Here is a 19,203-nt window from a genome sequence, read left to right on the forward strand (position 1 = left end):
CCGCCCCCTGCGGAGGCCAATGGGAACTCAGGATTGAATTGCGTCATTCGCCCTAGCAACTCCCGGCAGATTTTTTTTTCCCCCGGGACACTCGCCCGCCTCCAACGCGTCCCGGAGCGGCTCCGGGCTACATCGCAGCGTGGCTGTTGGTGGGCGCAGGTGGCGAGGCGTCCTGCGCGGCTGGCTCAGCATGTGGTGCACGGGCCCGGCCGCAGTGGTGGCCTTTTGTGCCGGGCTTTGGGTCTCTAACCCGGGGCTGGCGCTGGGCCACGAGGCCGGGGAGAGGCCAGGGGCCGACTGTGAAGGTGAGCGGTGTGAGCCCTGCTTGCGTGACAGTGGCACCGCGCTGCAGCGCAGCTGTCGTCGGCTTTGGCTTCTCCTGGCCCTGGCTATAAATAACATTAGATTCAGGAAATGCAGGTCCGCTTCCCTGGCTTCCCATCGCCGTCTTCCAGTCCTGGGCAAAAGTTCGAGCCGGGCCCAGTGACGCCTTGAGGCCGCGTTCTGGTCTATTAAACTGCTGCGGTCAAAACTGGAGAGTTTGGATTTGGATTAGATGTTGTGCAGACGCTACTAGCTTCTGAAGACCCTGGCGCTCCGTCAATGATGCTGTTGCTGGCGAATCCGGGCGGGCGAATCCGGCCTCTCCCTGCCCAGGAGATGTCTTTCAAATTTAAATTTGTTTGACTCCCAAAAGAAAAATAAAACAAGTTGTCTGTAATTGAGTTGAGGTGCCATAAACAGAATAGAACTAACGTTTGTTAGAACTTTACAGAGTCAAGTTGCTTTACAAAGCAGTACGTTGATTCAAGAGGAATACCCAGCAATGATTTCTTTCCAGTTCGCAGAACCTCAGCTGTGCGTTTGCAATCAGAACACTTGGGTTTAGGTTCCACCAACTCTTCTGGCTCTGAGCCCCCAAACCTCTTGATTGCAAAATCAGCGTGATTATACCTACCTCAGAGGGTTGTTAACAAGGTCAAAGAAGATAGTTAGCTATGCTAGCCCCTTCCTCCTGGACTGCTGTAATAATCATATCTCATTCACCAAAACAATTTACATAAGTGTATATCCTCCTCACCCTTGTGTGATCTTGGGACTCTATCCCTACTTAACCAGAAACTGTAGGTTCACAGTATACATTGAATAACTGGATGAGTGAAGTTTGTATAATAACTTAATGAAGTGCTAAGAATTGGAGTCCAGTTTTCTACCAGCCCTACAATACTTAAACTTTTTTTTTTTCCTCTCCAGAAATTTGAAATACCCACACGATGTCATTTTTAAACTTTCTTTAGATATATTTATTCAGCTAAGTTATAATTTTGTTTAAAGAATCTTATAACTGCATGCTATACATTTAAAGCAGAATTTGTGAGACATAAACAATTGATCTGATTACTCACTAGTAGCAATTTCTCCAGCTACTACCTAAAAACATTTCAGAAAAGCCAGAGCATCTCGATGTGAAGCTTATGCCATCTTTCCTAGATTTATTACAGTATATTGTGATTATTGCATGTTTGACTAGACCTCATTGTCTACTGTCCTCCCTCCTCTTGCTCACTCTGCTTCTACCACCCTGGTGCCCTATCTTTGGACCCACCAAGGACTTCCTGCATTAGAGCCTTTGCACTTCTCCCCTCTGCTGGGAGAGTTCTACCCCAAGTAGTCCACTCGTGGTTTTCACTCCCATTCTTAAGGTTTCTGCACAAGTACCACTTTATCCACTTTTTCCTTAACTACCCCTTTTAGGGTAACACTATTTATCTTGTCACTTTCTACCCCCATTATGTTGCTTTTTCTTCACAGCCAGGAGATTCTTCTATTTATTCCCTGGAATGTAATCCTTGAGGGTATGGACTTTCTTTTTCAACAACCTAGAACACCGTCTGGTACCTACTAATTGCTCAATGAATGTTAAAAACACAAATGACAGGCTGTTGTATTTAATGTTCTGTTCCTATTAATAGCATTAGGAATGAATAGGACTTTGAGCTCCAAAAGACATGACTGATCCTCTAGCTGAAAACAGCTATAAGCACTGAATAAAATAAAAAAATGTAAAAAAAAAATATTTTTAAGGTTTATTTATTTTTGAGAGACAAGGAGAGAGACTGTGAGCGGGAGGGGGGCAGAGGGAGAGACAGACCAGAAAACATTCCCCTGAGGAGCTCTATCCCTTGACCCTCCGAGATCAGAACCTGAACCACAATCAAGAGTCAGACGTTCAACCAACTTAGCTACCCAGGCACTCCTAAAAATAATTTTAAGAGTAAGTTAGTAAGGCATAACGTTACCAAGGCCAAAAATAAAGGTAAAAGTGGAAACTCAAAGAGGTAAAAGCTGGTAGATGGCTTTTGCCTTGAGGGCATTTGTTATCCAGGCGATCTGAATTTAGGTTTTCCTGGCTTTGGTAAAATCAAGAATAAAGATAAAGCCCAGGACCTTCCCAAGTTAGGAGTATAATACTAGGTTTTCCCCCAATTAATTTGAAACCCCAAAGAGCTCACCTCCATTATAAAATGTGACCTGGAAATAACCACAGCTCTACCCTCATCTTTAGAGAGTAAAATTAAGTGTGGTACTTGAACTTTGTACCAAAAGGGAAAACAAAAATGTCTCCAGATAACTCCTAATCACAAGATAACCCACATAGGCATTGAGGCCCAAAGGCACACAACTTGAAGGGTCCAGAACATCTCAAACTGAAGTTTTAGTTTAAAGGGATTTTAAGCAGACATCAGCAAATATTGTTCTTACCTGTAAGAATCCACCTTTAACCCAGTCTACAAATAATTCTCACAGCTAGAGTCTAAGAAATAAAGCTCACATTCAGAAAGTTCTGGCACTCACAGGAAAGAAGGGCACCATAAGTGACAGCCAGTTGAACTAGTGGCAGGGACCAGAGAAAAGGCTTCAGGTACTGGAATTATCAGACACAGAATAGAAAATACATTTATTATGTTTAAAGAGATGAAGGAAGGGATTGAAAAATATGAAAATGGGGCAAAAGACTCTTAAAAATGTCCAATCATATTTGGAAAAGAACCAGATTAAATGGCTACAAACAAATTAATAGTATTAACAGCAGATTACATACAGCTGATAAAAGAATTAGGAAGAAGATTGAAGAAGTTGTCAAGAATGAATCACTAGAGAGAAAGAAGAAGAAAAAATTAGAAAACCTTAAATGCAGCCAGAAGAAAAATTCTGATGACCTTCAAGTTAGACTGTCAGATGATTCAATAGTGAAAGGCCCAAAGTCACACAGCTAGTAATCAGTAAAATCAGGATTTGGATGCAGGGAGTCTGGTTTCAGAATCCAAGCACTGAATTATCACCTATATTGCTTTCTCAGTATAGTGTTAGGAACTAAATCATTTAAGGAAATATTAAAAATAAAATCAGAAAAATTAAGTGGTATACAAATTATTCAAGATCTGACTATTCTTAAACTCCTAAACTCCTTATAACAACATGTGTTATGTTCTTAGGTAGCAATTCTCCTCTAGTCCTGGTGTCCAAGATTAATCTGTTGTCTTTTATTTTTCCTCTAAAATCAAACAGATAATGTGGGACTGATTTTGGTGTGAGAAGATGTGGATGGAACTGTTGAAAATAATATTTCTAGCTCACTTCCAGTTTAATTATTCCACTAACCTGACTTTAAACGTTTATCATTATCTTTTTGAATAACTTGTAGCTCTTTTCCTGCAGGTGGCATTATTATATTTTCCAAATCCTATTTTCTCCTTTTGGGCTCTGGCTAATAATTGCTTAATTGATGTGTGATTTCACTTTAACATTTTAAATTCAATTTCATTAATATTACCAAATATTTTATTGAGCATACTGGGGATTTCTGTGATGGTCGAAGATACTGTGGTGAGTTTTTAACATCAATTAGGAAATACTTCAAACATACAGGAACATTTTTTATGACATATACCTAGCATCTAGATTAACTGTTAATATTTTGCCACATTTGCTACTATTCTCTTTCTTTAAAAAATAAAATAAAACATTTGAGCCACTGTTTTCTCTCCATTTCCAGGACAAATGTCTGTTCTAAAGTTAATGTGTGCTGCTTTTCCATTTTTGAAGAACTTTTACTATAAATGTGTGTATCCACAAATTATGTAATTTTTTGGATCTTAGATGTATATAATTGTACATTGTACATATTCACTTGCAACTTTTTTCATTCAACATTATATTGGGGCATTTATATACATTGAGAACTATAGATGTAGTTCATTCTTTTTAACTTGCCTATACAATTCCACTTTCTGAGTGAAATGCAACTGTTCTCTCTTGGAGGTATGGTTAGGTTCTTCCCACTTTTACATAATTTGAAACAATGGTGCTCTGAATATTCTTATACATGTCTCCTAGAGCACATATATGATGATTTTTCTAGGTCATAGAAGAAGAATTTCTGGGTGAGATGTTATATGCATTTTCAACCTAACTCTTCCCTTTTGGACTGTGGGATTATTTTTTATAGATATACAGGAGCTCTTTTATTCAGCCAAAAAATATATATTTCACACCCAGTCTAGGTACGTTGTTGAGGACAGAGCAATGTGGCTTAAGTGGGAGAGGTGACAGAAGCTGAGGTGTGAGAAGCTGTGAGAAGTCAGGTCATCAGAGACCATGGGACAATCTAAAGACTGGATCAGACTCTGGCTGATACAGAAAGGAAAAAAAAAAAAACCACAGGAGGGTTTTGAGCAGGTGAAGTAGCATAATCTGACTTTCATTTTTAAATAATCTGATTAGACTATTGGGAATTTAGTGGGTCAGATTGTTGTAATCTGACCAAGATACCCTAATGCTGCAGGAGAAAATATGAAAACATCATAAAGGAACCAAGAGCTGACAAGACAAAGATTTACTAGGGCAAAATTGAAGGGGAAGAAGTAATCCCAAATGGCAAACTGAGTTTACACTCATTTTCCCCGGGTGACACTGGCCAAAGTAAAGACGATGTTTGGTGTGAATGAGATGGAAGGCAAAGCCTAAGACTTGTTTCAAGTGGGGAGTCCACTAGGACACTCTTCTCTGTTAACCTGGAATTCCCAAAGGGTTACTCCCTCAGAGTAAGGTTGAATGAGCCATAAACCTAACCCATCCCTGCCCACAGGGGTCTCTAAGGAAAATTTCCTTGACAGTGAGCAGAATAAAAAGAATAAATACATTTCTGAGATTATAACCACAAGATGTCCTCACTTGGATTTACAGCTAAAATTCACAAAAAAAATATCAAGCTGTCAGTTTCATTTAAACTAGTCCCTGGCTAGTAACTCCTAAGCCTGAAAAAATACAGACATAAATCCTTTATGGAAATAAAGCATCTTCAATTTAGGCCTTAATGATCTCCACGAATACATTTCAAGTGACTGTAAGTATCATGCAGGACAAAATAAGCAAGCAGACAAAAAATTTCAAATAACCAGGTAACAAAGGGAAGCAAAGGACTCTGTTTTTCACAACAAATCTTTTATAACTCACTGACTTTAAACTAGGTGTGGGGGAGTGAGGGAGAGGAAGAGAAAAGAGACTTGGAAACCGCAGCATAAAGAATTTTTGAGTCTTTTTCTTAAAGAGGAGTGGGGAAATGGGGTGGTATTTGATGGTGGCGGGTGGGGAGATGGGGAAGATGTGGTGTTGAGAGAGCTTTCTATTGTTTCTGAGATGTGAGAAGTAACAGTACGTTGTGGGCTAATGGGGAACAAGACGGGAGGGAGAGGGCACAAGTGTAGGAGCAGGGGTTTGATAGGATCTCCTTAGCAAGTGGAAGGGTTGTCAGTCATCATATGCCGTGGTAAGTTGTCTTTGTACTATTTACTGACTAGTAAATTTTTATCCTCTATTGATTTTTAGCATCACTTCCATCCTTTACCAACCTCTTCGAGATTTGTGCATTTGTTTCTAGCCTAGTTCTCCTGGTCTATTTCTGTGGCATTTCCACACTGTTTTCAATGCCATCACTCTAGAACTAAATCTTGATATCTGATAGTGTCCACTCCTCAGACTCCTTTTTATTTTCTTCTTCAAACATTCCTTAGCTTTCATTTGCTCTTGTTTCTTCATGTGTATTTTTTAAAAATATTTTATTCATTCATGAGAGACAGAGAGAGAGAGGCAGAGACACAGGCAGAAGAAGAAGCAGGGTACTCACAGGGAGCCCGATGTGGGACTCGATCCTGGAACTCCAGCGTCACGCCCTGACCCAAAGGCAGATGGTCAACCGCTGAGCCATCCAGGCGTCCTTTATGTGTGTATTTTTGGACCAGGTTGTAAAATCTATAAACGTTCTATTGGGGTTTTTAAAAATATTTTATTTATTCATGAGAGAGAGAGAGAGAAAGATTGGCAGAGACACAGGCAGAGGGAGAAGCAGGCTCCATGCAGGGAGCCCGCTGATGCAGGACTTATCCAGGAACTCAATCACTACCTGAGCCAAAGGCAGATGCTCAACTGCTGACTCACTCAGGTGTCCCTGTCTGACACATATCTTTATTAATCTAAATAAACTGCTTATAATTCTTTTTCAGTTTTGCATTTTTATTATCTTTGGAAAATGAAGTTTTAGATTTTTTTTTATTTTTTATTTTTTTATTTTTCATTTTTTTTTAAGTTTTAGATTTATTACACCCACCCACATCTGTCTTCTGCACACACATTCCCCCATTTTACATGCATTTATATCACTATTTGGGTTAAAAATAAACTTCAGGATTTATATTGTTGGGCCCATGTCAATATTATTCAGAAGTGAGTTACCTAGTGCACCAGGATTTCATCTTTCATGTACATCTTTCTCCCCTTGAATTAAAACTTGCCAGGGGATCCCTGGGTGGCTCAGCGGTTTAGTTCCTGCCTTTGGCCCAGGGTGTGATCCTGAAGTCTGGGATCAAGCCCTGCATCAGGCTCCCTGCATGAAGCCTGCTTCGCCCTCTGCCTGTGTCTCTGCCTCTCTCTCTCCTCTATGTCTATTGTGAATAAATACATAAAATCTTAAAAAAAAACAAAACAAAAACTTGCCTTAATTTTTCTCTGGTTTTGTTCCAATCATTAATTGATCATATCATATATGTATGTCATATATACATATACATATATACACAGCTGAAAATCATCTCTGAACATGTTAGCCACATCAGGTAGTCTATTAGTTTGATTTTCTGCTTGGTAACATAATTCCTGGGACTCTCTGTGTCCTGTTCTAACCTGGACAGGCATCTTTCCAGCCTGCTATGTGGCTGGCTTCCTATGGTTCACTCCCCTCCCCTCCAGGGAATTTCCTTGGCCTCTTTGTTGTGTTTGAGCCTTTGTTTCCTGGAACCCAAGGCATTCCTTTGATTGCTTCATTCTTCCAGTTTGGTGAAGCCTACTGTCCTGAAAAACAGTGCATGATAATATAATTTTGAGATCTTGAATGTTGGAAATGACTTTATTTACTTTTACATTAAAATAGCTTACCTGCTTATAGAATTCTTGGTCAAAAATATGTTTTCTGAAAAAAAAATATTTTTTCTGTAGAATTTTGATGATATTAAGTCATTTTCTTATAGTTTCCAGTGTTAGCAAATCTATTTCATAACTCTGTTTCACTCTATTTTATACTGTTATTAGAGCTTTTTTAGATTTCAGAATTATGGAATCTTTTCTTTTTTACAGGTGTTCCAAAGTTTCTTGATTTTTGTGTTTTGGTATAGATCTTTTTCAATTTTGTGGGTCTACCAATCCAGATATTCATGTCTTCTGCTAATGAGAATATTTCCTATTTTGGTTCTTTGGCAATTGCCTCTTCTATCTTTCTGAAGCTTGTATTATTTAGGTATTTGTCTTCCTGAATTTCTCAAATTTTATTAATCATTTTCAACCTGTTTGTTTTGTGGTCTACTTCCTGGTGATTCCCCGCCCCTGCCCCTGCCCCAACTTGATCTCCGCAATAAATCTGATGACTTTTCTCTTTAATTCAGCAATATTTTTAATTACCAAAAGTTCTTACTTGTTATTTGGTTGTCTGAATATTATTTGATTTATCACTTAAATTTTTTTCCTTGCTAAGAACTTATCTTTATTAGTTTCATTTTATCTTTACTTTTTTGTACTTAGTTTGTATGGTTTTATTATCTAACAATTTCTATATTCTTTTGGTTTATATAGTTATATTTTTAAAACAACTTGAATGCTTTCTCATTAATTTTCTATTTTTTTCTTTTGAAAGATACATACTTATTTATGAATTTCTTTGTAAGTACTGCTTAACTGAAGTCCTTTAGTTTTATATATAGCATTTTTACTGGAATTAAGTACTAAAAATTGCATTTCTGTTACTACTTTTTCTGTGACCCATGGGTTACTTAGAAGTGCGTTATTTTAAACATATCCGGGCGTAAGGAGGGCAGACAGTGAGTTGGATCATATTAGCTTTGTTACTGATTTCTAATTATGTTCAGGGAATGTGGCCTGCTTAGTACAGGTTTTTTTGTGCTTGTTGAGAACTGCTTTTTGACCCACTACCTGGCAAATAAATGTAAATATTCCATATTTTCTTGAAAAGAATGTGGATTCTCTAACTTGGGGGAGAGGAGTTCGTATGTTACAAGGTCAAACTTGTGAATAGTGCTTAAATGTTTAATGTCGTTATCAACTTTTGGTTGAGTTGATCAAATAACTGCTGTGAAAGTGTTCAACCATCTATTGTTATTGTGAATTTGTCAATTTCTCCTTATAGTTCTATCAGAAGTTTTTATATTATTAGGCTATGTTATTGGCTGTCCATTAGTTTGGAACATTTCTTTTTGATATTTCTGGTAAATGGTTCAGATTGATTGGTAGTGACTGTTGTTATGCTCAAAAATGCTTTACAGAACTAAAGCAGATTTTGGTTAGCATTTTCCAGGCATATCTTTTTATTTTTTTTTTTTTTTTTTTTTTTTTTTTTTTTCAGGCATATCTTTTTATTTTTAAAATCTCCCTAATGTTGTTTTTTGTTTTTTCAACCTTTTGCTATATTCTCACTCTTTATATGACTCTTATAAATAGCATATAATTGAACATTTAATAGTTCTACTCTGAAAAATACTGTTATATAACTGCAAGCTTAATACATTCATACTTATTGTAATTAATGATATAGTTGGGTTTATTTTTCCCACTTAATTTTGTAGTTTAAAAAACACTTATTGTGCTTTTTTTTCTTTCTTTTTCTAATCTTTTCTGCCTTCTAATGAACTGATAATGTTTTAACAATCCCTCCCCAGGCCCTGCACAAATACCCATCTCAAAGTAATGTTTATATTTTTTAGTTATTACCCTGTCATTGTTAACATGGTTAATTGGCTAAAAATTATTATGACTTAACAGTAATGTTTCTCCACCCTCTTCTGGATGATAAGGGATCTCAGAAGTTTCATGTGAATTCTCCTTTATTTCCCATCTTATGTGTTTGGATTGTCCTGTATTTGGGTTTTACCTTATGCTTATACCCCTACATGTTTATTATTATTGTTTACACAGTTGATCTTGATTTAGATTTTTCTCCCACTTGCCATTTTCTCTTCTCACATTACTTCTTGCAACCTGATTCTCCTTTCTGGATCTTGCCTCCTACTTCCTGAAGTTTATCTTTTAGTAGTGCTTCCAAAAGTGCTTTATACAGAGGAAGTGCTCAATAAATGTTTATAAAAAAATTAATTTAATCAAATGAACATAATTTAAACTACAGTAGGTGTCTAGTTTGTGTACTAGGGTGATCAGAAGTCTTGTCTCATTTATCAGACAGACAAATAAGACACTTGAATATTGGGGATGGAGGAGAGAGCCCATTATCTGGTTTTAGTTAATACCATGAATCAAGAATAGGGACAGAAGCAAGGGCCTGAGCACTCTCCACTCTTCCTTAGAATGTTTCTCTAGAATTCTCTCTCCAATACTAGGGCCACTGTTTTCCAGCATAAGCTTCTAGGCCGCCATATCCTCTGCTTGCTAGGGCCAGATGCTTGCCCCATCTGGGAAAGCAACATGGGAAAGCATCCTCCTCCTACTTCAGAAGTACCTAATGGATACGTGTGTAGGGCCAGGGTCAGATGACCTGGGATCTAATTTCCTCCCTAGCACTTATTAGGCAAGTTAACTGGCCTCTCTTTGACTCAGTTACCTCATCTGTAAAATAAGGATAGTAATGCATCTACGTCATAGCTTTGTTCTGAGACTTGAATGAGTTAATAACATACATTAGAACAGTGCCAGCACCTGTAAGCACCCAACAAATGCTAACTATGGTTATTGCCTGCACTTCTTAGTTAGTTCCCTCCACCTCTTCACTGGCTCTGGATGCTGGGATTGAATATGGTTGTTCAAATTGGAGTTTTACTTAGGTTTGTGATGATAGAACATAGAGACATAGGCAGACTTCCAAGGGGTTTCATTTAAGATATGTATTCAGGTTTTTCTCTGTGCTTTAAACAAAGTTGTCCCAAGCATCATATCCTATATAAAGCTACATTCTCTCTTAAGGTTAATTTTGTGGGAAAATTCTCATTTTTAGATTCAACTTGGTTCCAAAGATCATTTGATTGATTGATTTGATAAGTTCATATTATTCAAGACCCAATACTAAGCTAATAGCTGTAGACCCCAAACCATTCTAACTTATAATTTGAATCCATTGTCACAATGTGTTGAATCATATTTAACTTTTCATTTGATGAGTGGGGGATACACATAAGTGTATTGTATGTATTGTATGAGTGTATGATTATATTGTATGTAACTACATAATTTCTTTGATCCTTCTAGTATGTAAAGAATTCTTGAACCGATTCTATAACTCCTTAATAGCCAGAGGAGTCAACTTTTCCCTAGACACCATAGAAAATGAATTGGTCAGCTTTTGCTTGGATGTCAAAGGAAAAGAAAACCGCCTGGTATGGTAAATTTTCATCTTTCATTTTTCCCTTATGCTTGAAGAAAACTGTTAATAGTTGCATTTTTCATCTTAGTCTTAATGTTCTCCTGCTTAGATGCTTGCCTCAAGCATGTTCATTGTAGATAGCACGCAGAAATTGATCTTCCAGTGAAATGTAGTCCTATGTATTTTCATCTAGAATATATCCGGTTTCATTTTGTTTTCTGAATAAACCATAGACAAGAAATTCCATGTTTTACGCAAATTCCTTTTTTTTATGCAAATTCCTAATGAGAATTTTTCTGTCCTGGTTTAAGAGTGGTAGATTTTCTATTTATTACTAAGACCATTTATTACCAAGACTATTATTACCAAACCTGTCAAAATATTTCTTTTTTTAAAAATTTTATTTATTTATTCATGAGAGAGGAAGAGAGAGAGAGAGGCAGAGACACAGGCAGAAGGAGAAGTAGGCTCCATGCAGGGAGCCTGATGTGGGACTCGATCTGGGGTCTCCAGGATCACACCCTGGGCTGAAGGCAGCACTAAACCACTGAACCACCTGGGCGGCCCCAAAATATTTCTATAACGTGATTTATATATAACTAATGAGGTATTTATATTATCTTATAATGTGTTACCTGGATTTACACAGATGACTTATTTCAATAGTGTTTTACTTTACTACAGATAATTGCAGGCCAATTCATTTTGCCTAAAATTTTCATGTTCAATTTGTCAGTTAAATCTGCATTGTTGACTGTTCACCACTGACACATTGTAAAACTCTCAATATTTATTTGTGGCATTAAGTTTCATATTTTTAAATGTAAATTGCTTCAGTTAGGCAGCTACCTGAAAGGCAAGCCTAACATGAGGGAGAAGGATATGGACTCTAGAGCCAAAATCCTAGGTTTCTAAATTCTATCTCTTCTGCTTACCAACTAGTGACCTTCAGTTGACTTGGGTGTAAAATGAGGATAATTATAGTACTTACTTCACAGGATTGTTGTGAGAATTCAATAAGTTAAGACCTTTAAAGCCCTGAGAGCAGCACCTCACACAGAGAAAACACTTAGCAAGTGTTGGCTCTTATTAGTCTTTTGAGCATCATGTGAATTGTAGGGCGCTTCTAATTAACATGATCACGGGGATGGAATAATTTGTTTTCTGGTGTCTTAGTCAGCAGGGGTTAAAATTTAATAGCTGGGTCAAGAAAACTAGGTTAACCTCTTTCTCACTTCTCCAAAACTATACTAACTACATTTTTTCATCACCCAGGACACTAACTTCTCTTTGTACCCTTCAGTGCTATTACCTAGGAGCAACGAAGGATGCAGCCACAAAGATCCTCAGTGAGGTTGCTCGCCCAATGAGTGTGCATATGCCTGCAATAAAGATTTGTGAGAAGCTCAAGAAGATGGACAGCCAGATATGTGAGCTGAAATATGGTATAATGAAGTCAAATGTATTTTTCCAATATGTCCAGGGGATTGCCAATTCCCTAAATCAAGGTCCCTGTTTCTAAAAAGTCAGTGTGAGAAGGGAAGGCAATCTCCACTTGCCAGTAGGTGGCTGGGCTGCTGAATGGTGCCTGGTGCCATCTGAGCTCCTTTGGGGAAAGAGAAATGAATCCTGGCACAATCAGCTTTCGGTAAAATTGCCAACCCAGATAGCAAAGTTTAAACTCTTAAATCACCAAGGCAATGTCAACTATGTATGTCAAGGAAAAATTCAAAATGCAAAGGGAGCAGCTATTCATGGTGATTTGGCTCTTGGTAACCTATTAAAACAAAAAGTTGCATCTATTCAAATGTGATGTTGGAACTTTGAAATTTTAAAAATGACTGTATCTTTTTCCCCTAGATTTGTCTACCATCCTGCCAGTTTTAAATGTTAGAAAATAGGTTATTCACATCAAGTCAGGTTTTGCTTGATGAAGTAAGCTTATCAAGGGTGCCTAAAATAAACAGTGAGGAAAGGAAGGAGATGTCCTATTTAAAACATTATCCTTGGCCTTAGGAATTTCACAGATATAGATCTATTCTTATACAGTACTGAAGACTTGTATCTGGACCAGCCTTTTGGGTAGACTGAATAGGTGTGTTAAAAGCCTGGGGAGCCCTCCCTTTGCCAATCCTTAATACCTGAGATTTTACCAGGAAAGACACATTTTTTTTTCTTAAGTCATTGTTTTGTGTTACAGATCCACTGTAGTACTACAAACTAGGTCATTAACACCGACTCTGAATAATTTTAGTCTTATTTTCCAACATAGCTGTGTAATATGCCTATGCGCCATAGCAACAAAGCTGGCTTTAAATAGGTTTAAGGTCAGAAGATACCAAAGACAACCTATTTCTCAATTTGCCAAGGGCAGGCCCCAATCTCCAAGGTAGTGATTATGGGGAAGGCATCTGTTTTTATTGGCTTCCAACTAATGAAATAGAGGCAGAAATCATTGAATACATATGAACAATATTCACAAAAGGGACCAACCTGTCCTGATTCTTTCATTTGATAAATGTATTTGGAATAACATCTGGTATATACAAGGGATCCTACTTGGGTCCTTGAATTACAAAAAATATTCATATATTATTGAGAAGAAATGCATATTTACTAATGTTTTGGCAATGCTGGCCACTAGAGGCCCTTGGGGAGCCATGAACTAGTTTTAATTTTGGGATCAACATTTTCCTTATAGGTTTAGGGTTACAGGGTTTTTCCTCTTTTAAAATTAATGCCAGAGGCCAAGTTTTCTAGAAAAACTCAAAAACTCTAATGACACTTGCAAGAAAGTATTTTTTTTTCCTTCAGTCATTTGAAGGATGTTCTAAATTCTCCTTCTCATCTTATTGTTGGCAGGAAAGTTAAGATTGAACAGGGCGTTTGAATGGTGGGATATTAATAATTTAAGCTATAAAAGCATCTATGTTTAAAGGTATTTTGCTAAGTCAGTCATGAAATTAACAAACAAGGTAAGTGAATAGGACTTGTATCTGGACCAGCCTTTTGGGTAGGCTGAGATTGGGTAGAAGAGATTATGTTTTGTTTTTTTTTAAGATTTTTATTTATTTATTCATGAGAGACACAGAGTGGGGGCGGGGGTGCAAAGACACAGGGAGAAGCAGGCTCCATGCAGGGAGCCCAATGTGGGACTTGATCCCCGGTCTCCAGGATCAGGCCCTGGACTGAAGGCGGCGCTAAACTGAGCCACCCAGGCTGCCTGGATTATGTTTTTAATTAGGAAGGTGTCATTTGGTTTTTGACCTGAAAGTATGTTTTCACTAGATCTATTTTTTTTTTTAAAGGATAGGTATCACTATAAAAATCGAAGGGTTCTCTGGAACACAGGGTGTAGCTGATCCTCCAAATAAAAAAAGCCTTAAAATTTAACTTTTACCTATTTTTTTCCAGATTTATTAAGATATAATTAACATAAAACTTTGTGTAGGTTTAAGGTGTATAACATGTTGACTTGATACACTTATATATTGCAATATTAGCACCATTACATAAGCTAACACCTCCATTGTGTCTTATAAATACCGTATCATTTTGTGATAACATTTAAGATCTACTCTCTTAGCAACTTTCAAGTATATAATACAGTATTAGCCATAAATACCATGGCATACATTAGATCTTGTCTACCAGAACTTGTCTTATCACTGGAAGTTTGTACCCTTTGCCAAAATCTCCTTAATTTCTCCACCCTGCAGCCCCTGGTAACCACCATTCTACTTTCTGTTTCTATTAGTTTGGCTTTTTTAGATTCTACTGGTAAGTGATATACAGCATTTATCTTTCTCTGTCTGACTTATTTTACTTAGTATAATGTCCTCAAAGTCCATTCATGTTGTGGCAAGTGGCAAGATTTCCTTTCTCATGGCAGAATAGCACTCCATTGTGTGTGTATACCTGCGTATCTCTCTCTCTCTCACACACACACACATCTCCTTTATCCATTCATCTGTTGACAGATACTTAGCTTGTTTACATATCTTGCCTATTATGAATAATGCTGCAATAAACATGGAAGTGCAGATAGTTCTTTGATAACCTATTTTCATTTTGATATATACCCAGAAGTGGATGCTAGGTCATTTGATAGTTTATTTATTTATTTAAAGATTTTATTTATCTGTTCATGAGAGAGACACAGAGAGAGAGAGAGAGAGAGAGATACAGAGATACATAGGCAGAGGGAGAACCAGGCTCCATGCAGGGAGCCCGATGTGGAACTCAATCCCCGGACTCCAGGATCGTGCCCTGGGCTGAGGCGGGCACTAAGCTGCTGAGCCACCTAGGCATCCCAGTCTTTTAATTTTTAAAGGAACTTCCATACTGTTTTCCATAGTGGCTGTACAAACTTATGCTGCCAGGGACAGTGATTTTTTTCCAAATTGTTTTTTTTTTTTTTTTAAGATTTTATTTATTTATTCATGATAGTCACAGAGAGAGAGAGAGAGAGAGAGAGAGAGAGAGAGAGAGAGAGAGGCAGAGACACAGGCAGAGGGAGAAGCAGGCTCCATGCACCGGGAGCCCGACGTGGGATCCGATCCCGGGTCTCCAGGATCGCGCCCTGGGCCAAAGGCAGGCGCCAAACCGCTGCGCCACCCAGGGATCCCTCCAAATTGTTTTCAACATTTGCTATATCTTGTTTTTTTTTTTTTTTTTTTTAAGATTTTATTTATTCATGAGAGACACAAGAGAGGGAGGGAGAGAGAGAGAGAGAGAGAGAGAGAGAGAGAGAGAGGCAGAGACACAGGCAGAGGGAGAAGCAGGCTCCATGCAGGAAGCCTGACGTGGGACTTGATACCGATCTGGGTCTCCAGGATCATGCCCCAGGCTGAAGGCGGCGCTAAACTGCTGAGCCACCCAGGCTGCCCTATCTTAGGTTTTTGATGACAGCCATTCTAACAAATATGAAGTGATACCTCATTGTAGTGCCGTTTTGCATTTCCCTTATGATTAGTGATGTTGAATACCTTATCATGTATCTGTTGGCCATGTATATGTCTTCTTTGGGAGAATATCAATTCAGTCCCTCTGCCTATTTTTTTAGTCAGATGGTTTGGGATTTTTTTGCTATTGAGTTGCGTGAGTTCTTTATATATTTTAGACATTAACCCCATATCAGATATATGATTTTCAAATAATTTCTCCTATCCCATAACTTGCCATTGATTTTGTTGATGGCTTCTTTTCTGGGCAGAAACTTTTTAGTTTATTTTGTACCACTTACTGATTTTTGCTTTGGTGTTGTGCTTTGGTGTCATATCCAAAAAATCGTTGCCAAGACCAATGTCAAGGAGACTTTCCCCATGTTTTCTTCCTAGTTATTTATGGTTTGGGGTCTTATATTTAACTTGTTAATCCATTTCAAGTTAATTTTCCCAAGTGATATAAGATAGGAGTCCTGTTTCATTTTTCTGCATGTGGTTATCCCGTTTTCCAAACACCATTTACTGAAGAGACTGTTCTTTCTGCATTGAATATTCTTGGCTCCTTTGTCAAATACTGTTGACCTTATATGCAAGGGTTAATTTCTGGGCTTTTGATTCTACTCCATTGGTGTATGTGTCTGTTTTTATGCCAGTACCACACTGTTTTATTATAGCTTTGCAGTATCATTTGACATCAGGATGCTTCCAGCTTTGTTCTTTCTGAGGGTTGCTTTGGCTATTCAGGATCTTTAGTGGTTCCATACAAATTGGGGTTGTTTTTCCTATTTCTTGTGAAAAGTGCCACTGGAATTTTGATGGGGATTGCATTAAATCTGTAGATGGCTTTGGGTAGAAAGGGCATTTTAGCAATATTAATCTTCCAATCCACAAACAGGATGTTTTTCCATTTGTGTTTTCTTCAATTTATTTCATCAAAGTCTGGTAGTTTTCAGTGTATAGATCTTTCACCTCCTTGATTAAATTTATTCCTAAGTATAAAATCCAACTTTTTTTTTTTTTTTTTTTTTTTTTTTTAAAATCCAACTTTTAAATTTGAGCAGTTACTGGAAATTTTTGATAAGTCACTTGACAACTATGTTAGGTTGTTGAAAGACTTAAATGCTGTGTTGCCTTATGCAGGGAAAAAAAAAGGAAAGGGCTCCTCAAGAGAAGTCAAGCTGCAAAGGTTCTGAGCTGCCACTTATTGTGGCAACATTAATGTTGCATCCATGTTCAAACACACAGCTGGTCATGGGGGAGGGGGAAGGAAAAGAATTTCCCCTTTCTGACGGGGATTATAATCATAAGTATGTTATAGATGAGCTTTGTTTGTTTGTATTTCCTATCTTTGGGTTTTGCATTAGAGAAGTAGCTGAGTTCTTGACATTGTCTATAGATAGTAAATGGGAGCAGTAGTCTTTCTAGAGGAGTTGGATGTTCATGACAAGTGTTATTGGCAAGAAGGTTAGGAGCCAGATCGGCTGGCACCAAAGAGCCTGCATTAGAGACGTGGGCATATCCCAAAGGACTATAAATGAATGCTGTGATGATTCTGTAATCCCAGTAGGGACAGAGGATCAGGTGAGTTCAAGCAGAGATTCCCAAACAATTAAGGCTCAGTGAAAATGCTCTTAATTTTATTCATGTGTTTTGGTTTCTTTATATTTGTATTTAAAAACTCAATAGTGCTTTGTAATAGGTATGTCCATCTGTTTTAGTGCAGACATGTCTTCAGTATAGAAGGTGAACTATCACTTTCTAATTAATTACAATTATTTATTTATTTATTTATTTTTTCTTTAATTAATTACAGTTAAGGGCTTTCAGTTGGCCACACTCAAGGCCATTTCAAGGCACCGTCATTTATCAGTTCCCTTCTTTGTATTTTAGGAGCAGCAATTAGAATGCTGTGCAGTCATGGTTTAATAATTATGGTCTTGAGAAGTCACAAAATACTGCAAATCTACCCGGTCCCCTGTTTTGAAGCAAGTATAATTCCATGGAAAACAAGTTTAATAGAACACTAATGATCCCAATAGCTTTGTACATAACACATTTTCCTTAGGTATGTCTTGGTTTCCATAGAAATTGGAACTGATCCCCACTTTGAAACATAGGGTAGTCAGCACCAAGATAAGTAACACCACTGGCTTTTCTAAGTGTTTCACAGTTGTTTTTTTTTTTTTTTTTTTTTTTTAAAAACTGCTTTTCCTTTTTGTCATTTAGAAAAGAAACTGGACTTGGCATCAGTGGACCTGTCAAAGATGAGAGTAGCAGAGCTGAAACAGATACTGCACAGCTGGGGAGAGGAGTGCATAGCCTGTGCGGAAAAAACTGACTATGTGAATCTGATCACTGAACTGGCACCCAAGTATGCAGCAGCCCATCCCAAAACAGAGCTCTGATCCTCGGATGTTGGTACACCATTAATGACAGATACAGTGACTCTCCAGGATATGGACTTGTTGGTTAAGAGTAACCAGGAGTTGTGCTGTATGTGGTCTCACATTTTTTGTTTTGGTTAACACAACCAGCCAAGAATTGGTTACTTGGAATTACAGTGAAAACTGTTAATATTCGTGGTGTCTTATATTTCCAGTGTACCCAACCTAACAGTGCCTTTCTCATAATTTTTATAAGGATTATATATCTTTCTTTGCCTGTTTCCTTAAAATTGGGAAAGATGAACTACTGAAAAATGGATGGAATAAGTCAATTCGAAAAAAGAAGACAGTGCTCAGAGGCCCCTCTCTGTGCACTGATTTTTAATTAAATATATTGGTTTAAGACAAAAGAAACAGTGTTTAGCCTACCTAACACCCACCGTCAATCCAACACAATCACATGACATAATCAAAGGTTTTAAAAAATAAACTTTGTACTTTCAACTGCAAATCATTTTATGTTCTGGCTCTTTTTGGTATCAAATATGGGAGGGCAGGAAGCACTACTTGAAATTAGGGTTTCCCAATAGAAGGAATACCTATTTAAAATTCACTTACACCTACTTAAAGAAAATAGATCAAGAATCCACTCAAGTATAGTCAATGTTTTAACAAATCATATCAACACTCATATTGATTGAACCAAGTTCAAGGTATTCTGTATTCCTTTCTACCACATATTAGACAAGCTTTTGATAGAGAATTAAAGCATGGTAACAGCATCTGCAGGCAACATAGAGCTCTATGGTTCCTAATGCTATTTTATTAGCTTTATTTTTTTAAATATTTTATTTATTTATGAGAGAGAGAGAGAGAGAGGCAGAGAGAGAGAGAGAGGCAGAGACACAGGCAGAGGGAGAAGCAGGCTCCACACAGGGAC

The 19,203-nt window shown here is 37.6% G+C and overlaps 1 protein-coding gene across 1 annotated transcript; it reads left to right on the forward strand.

Moving 5' to 3' along the window:
* The first annotated feature begins 76 nt into the window (after window positions 1–76).
* CDNF (cerebral dopamine neurotrophic factor) lies at window positions 77–18,774 on the forward strand. Its single transcript, XM_038530055.1, has 4 exons — window positions 77–305; window positions 10,819–10,946; window positions 12,237–12,378; window positions 18,106–18,774. The coding sequence occupies exons 1-4, from the start codon at window positions 191–193 to the stop codon at window positions 18,282–18,284; spliced, it is 564 nt and encodes a 187-aa protein (XP_038385983.1). The 5' UTR covers window positions 77–190; the 3' UTR covers window positions 18,285–18,774.
* Window positions 18,775–19,203: the final 429 nt, after the last annotated feature.

The sequence above is a fragment of the Canis lupus genome, chromosome 2 (assembly GCF_011100685.1).
Source record: "Canis lupus familiaris isolate Mischka breed German Shepherd chromosome 2, alternate assembly UU_Cfam_GSD_1.0, whole genome shotgun sequence".
NCBI lineage: Eukaryota > Metazoa > Chordata > Mammalia > Carnivora > Canidae > Canis > Canis lupus.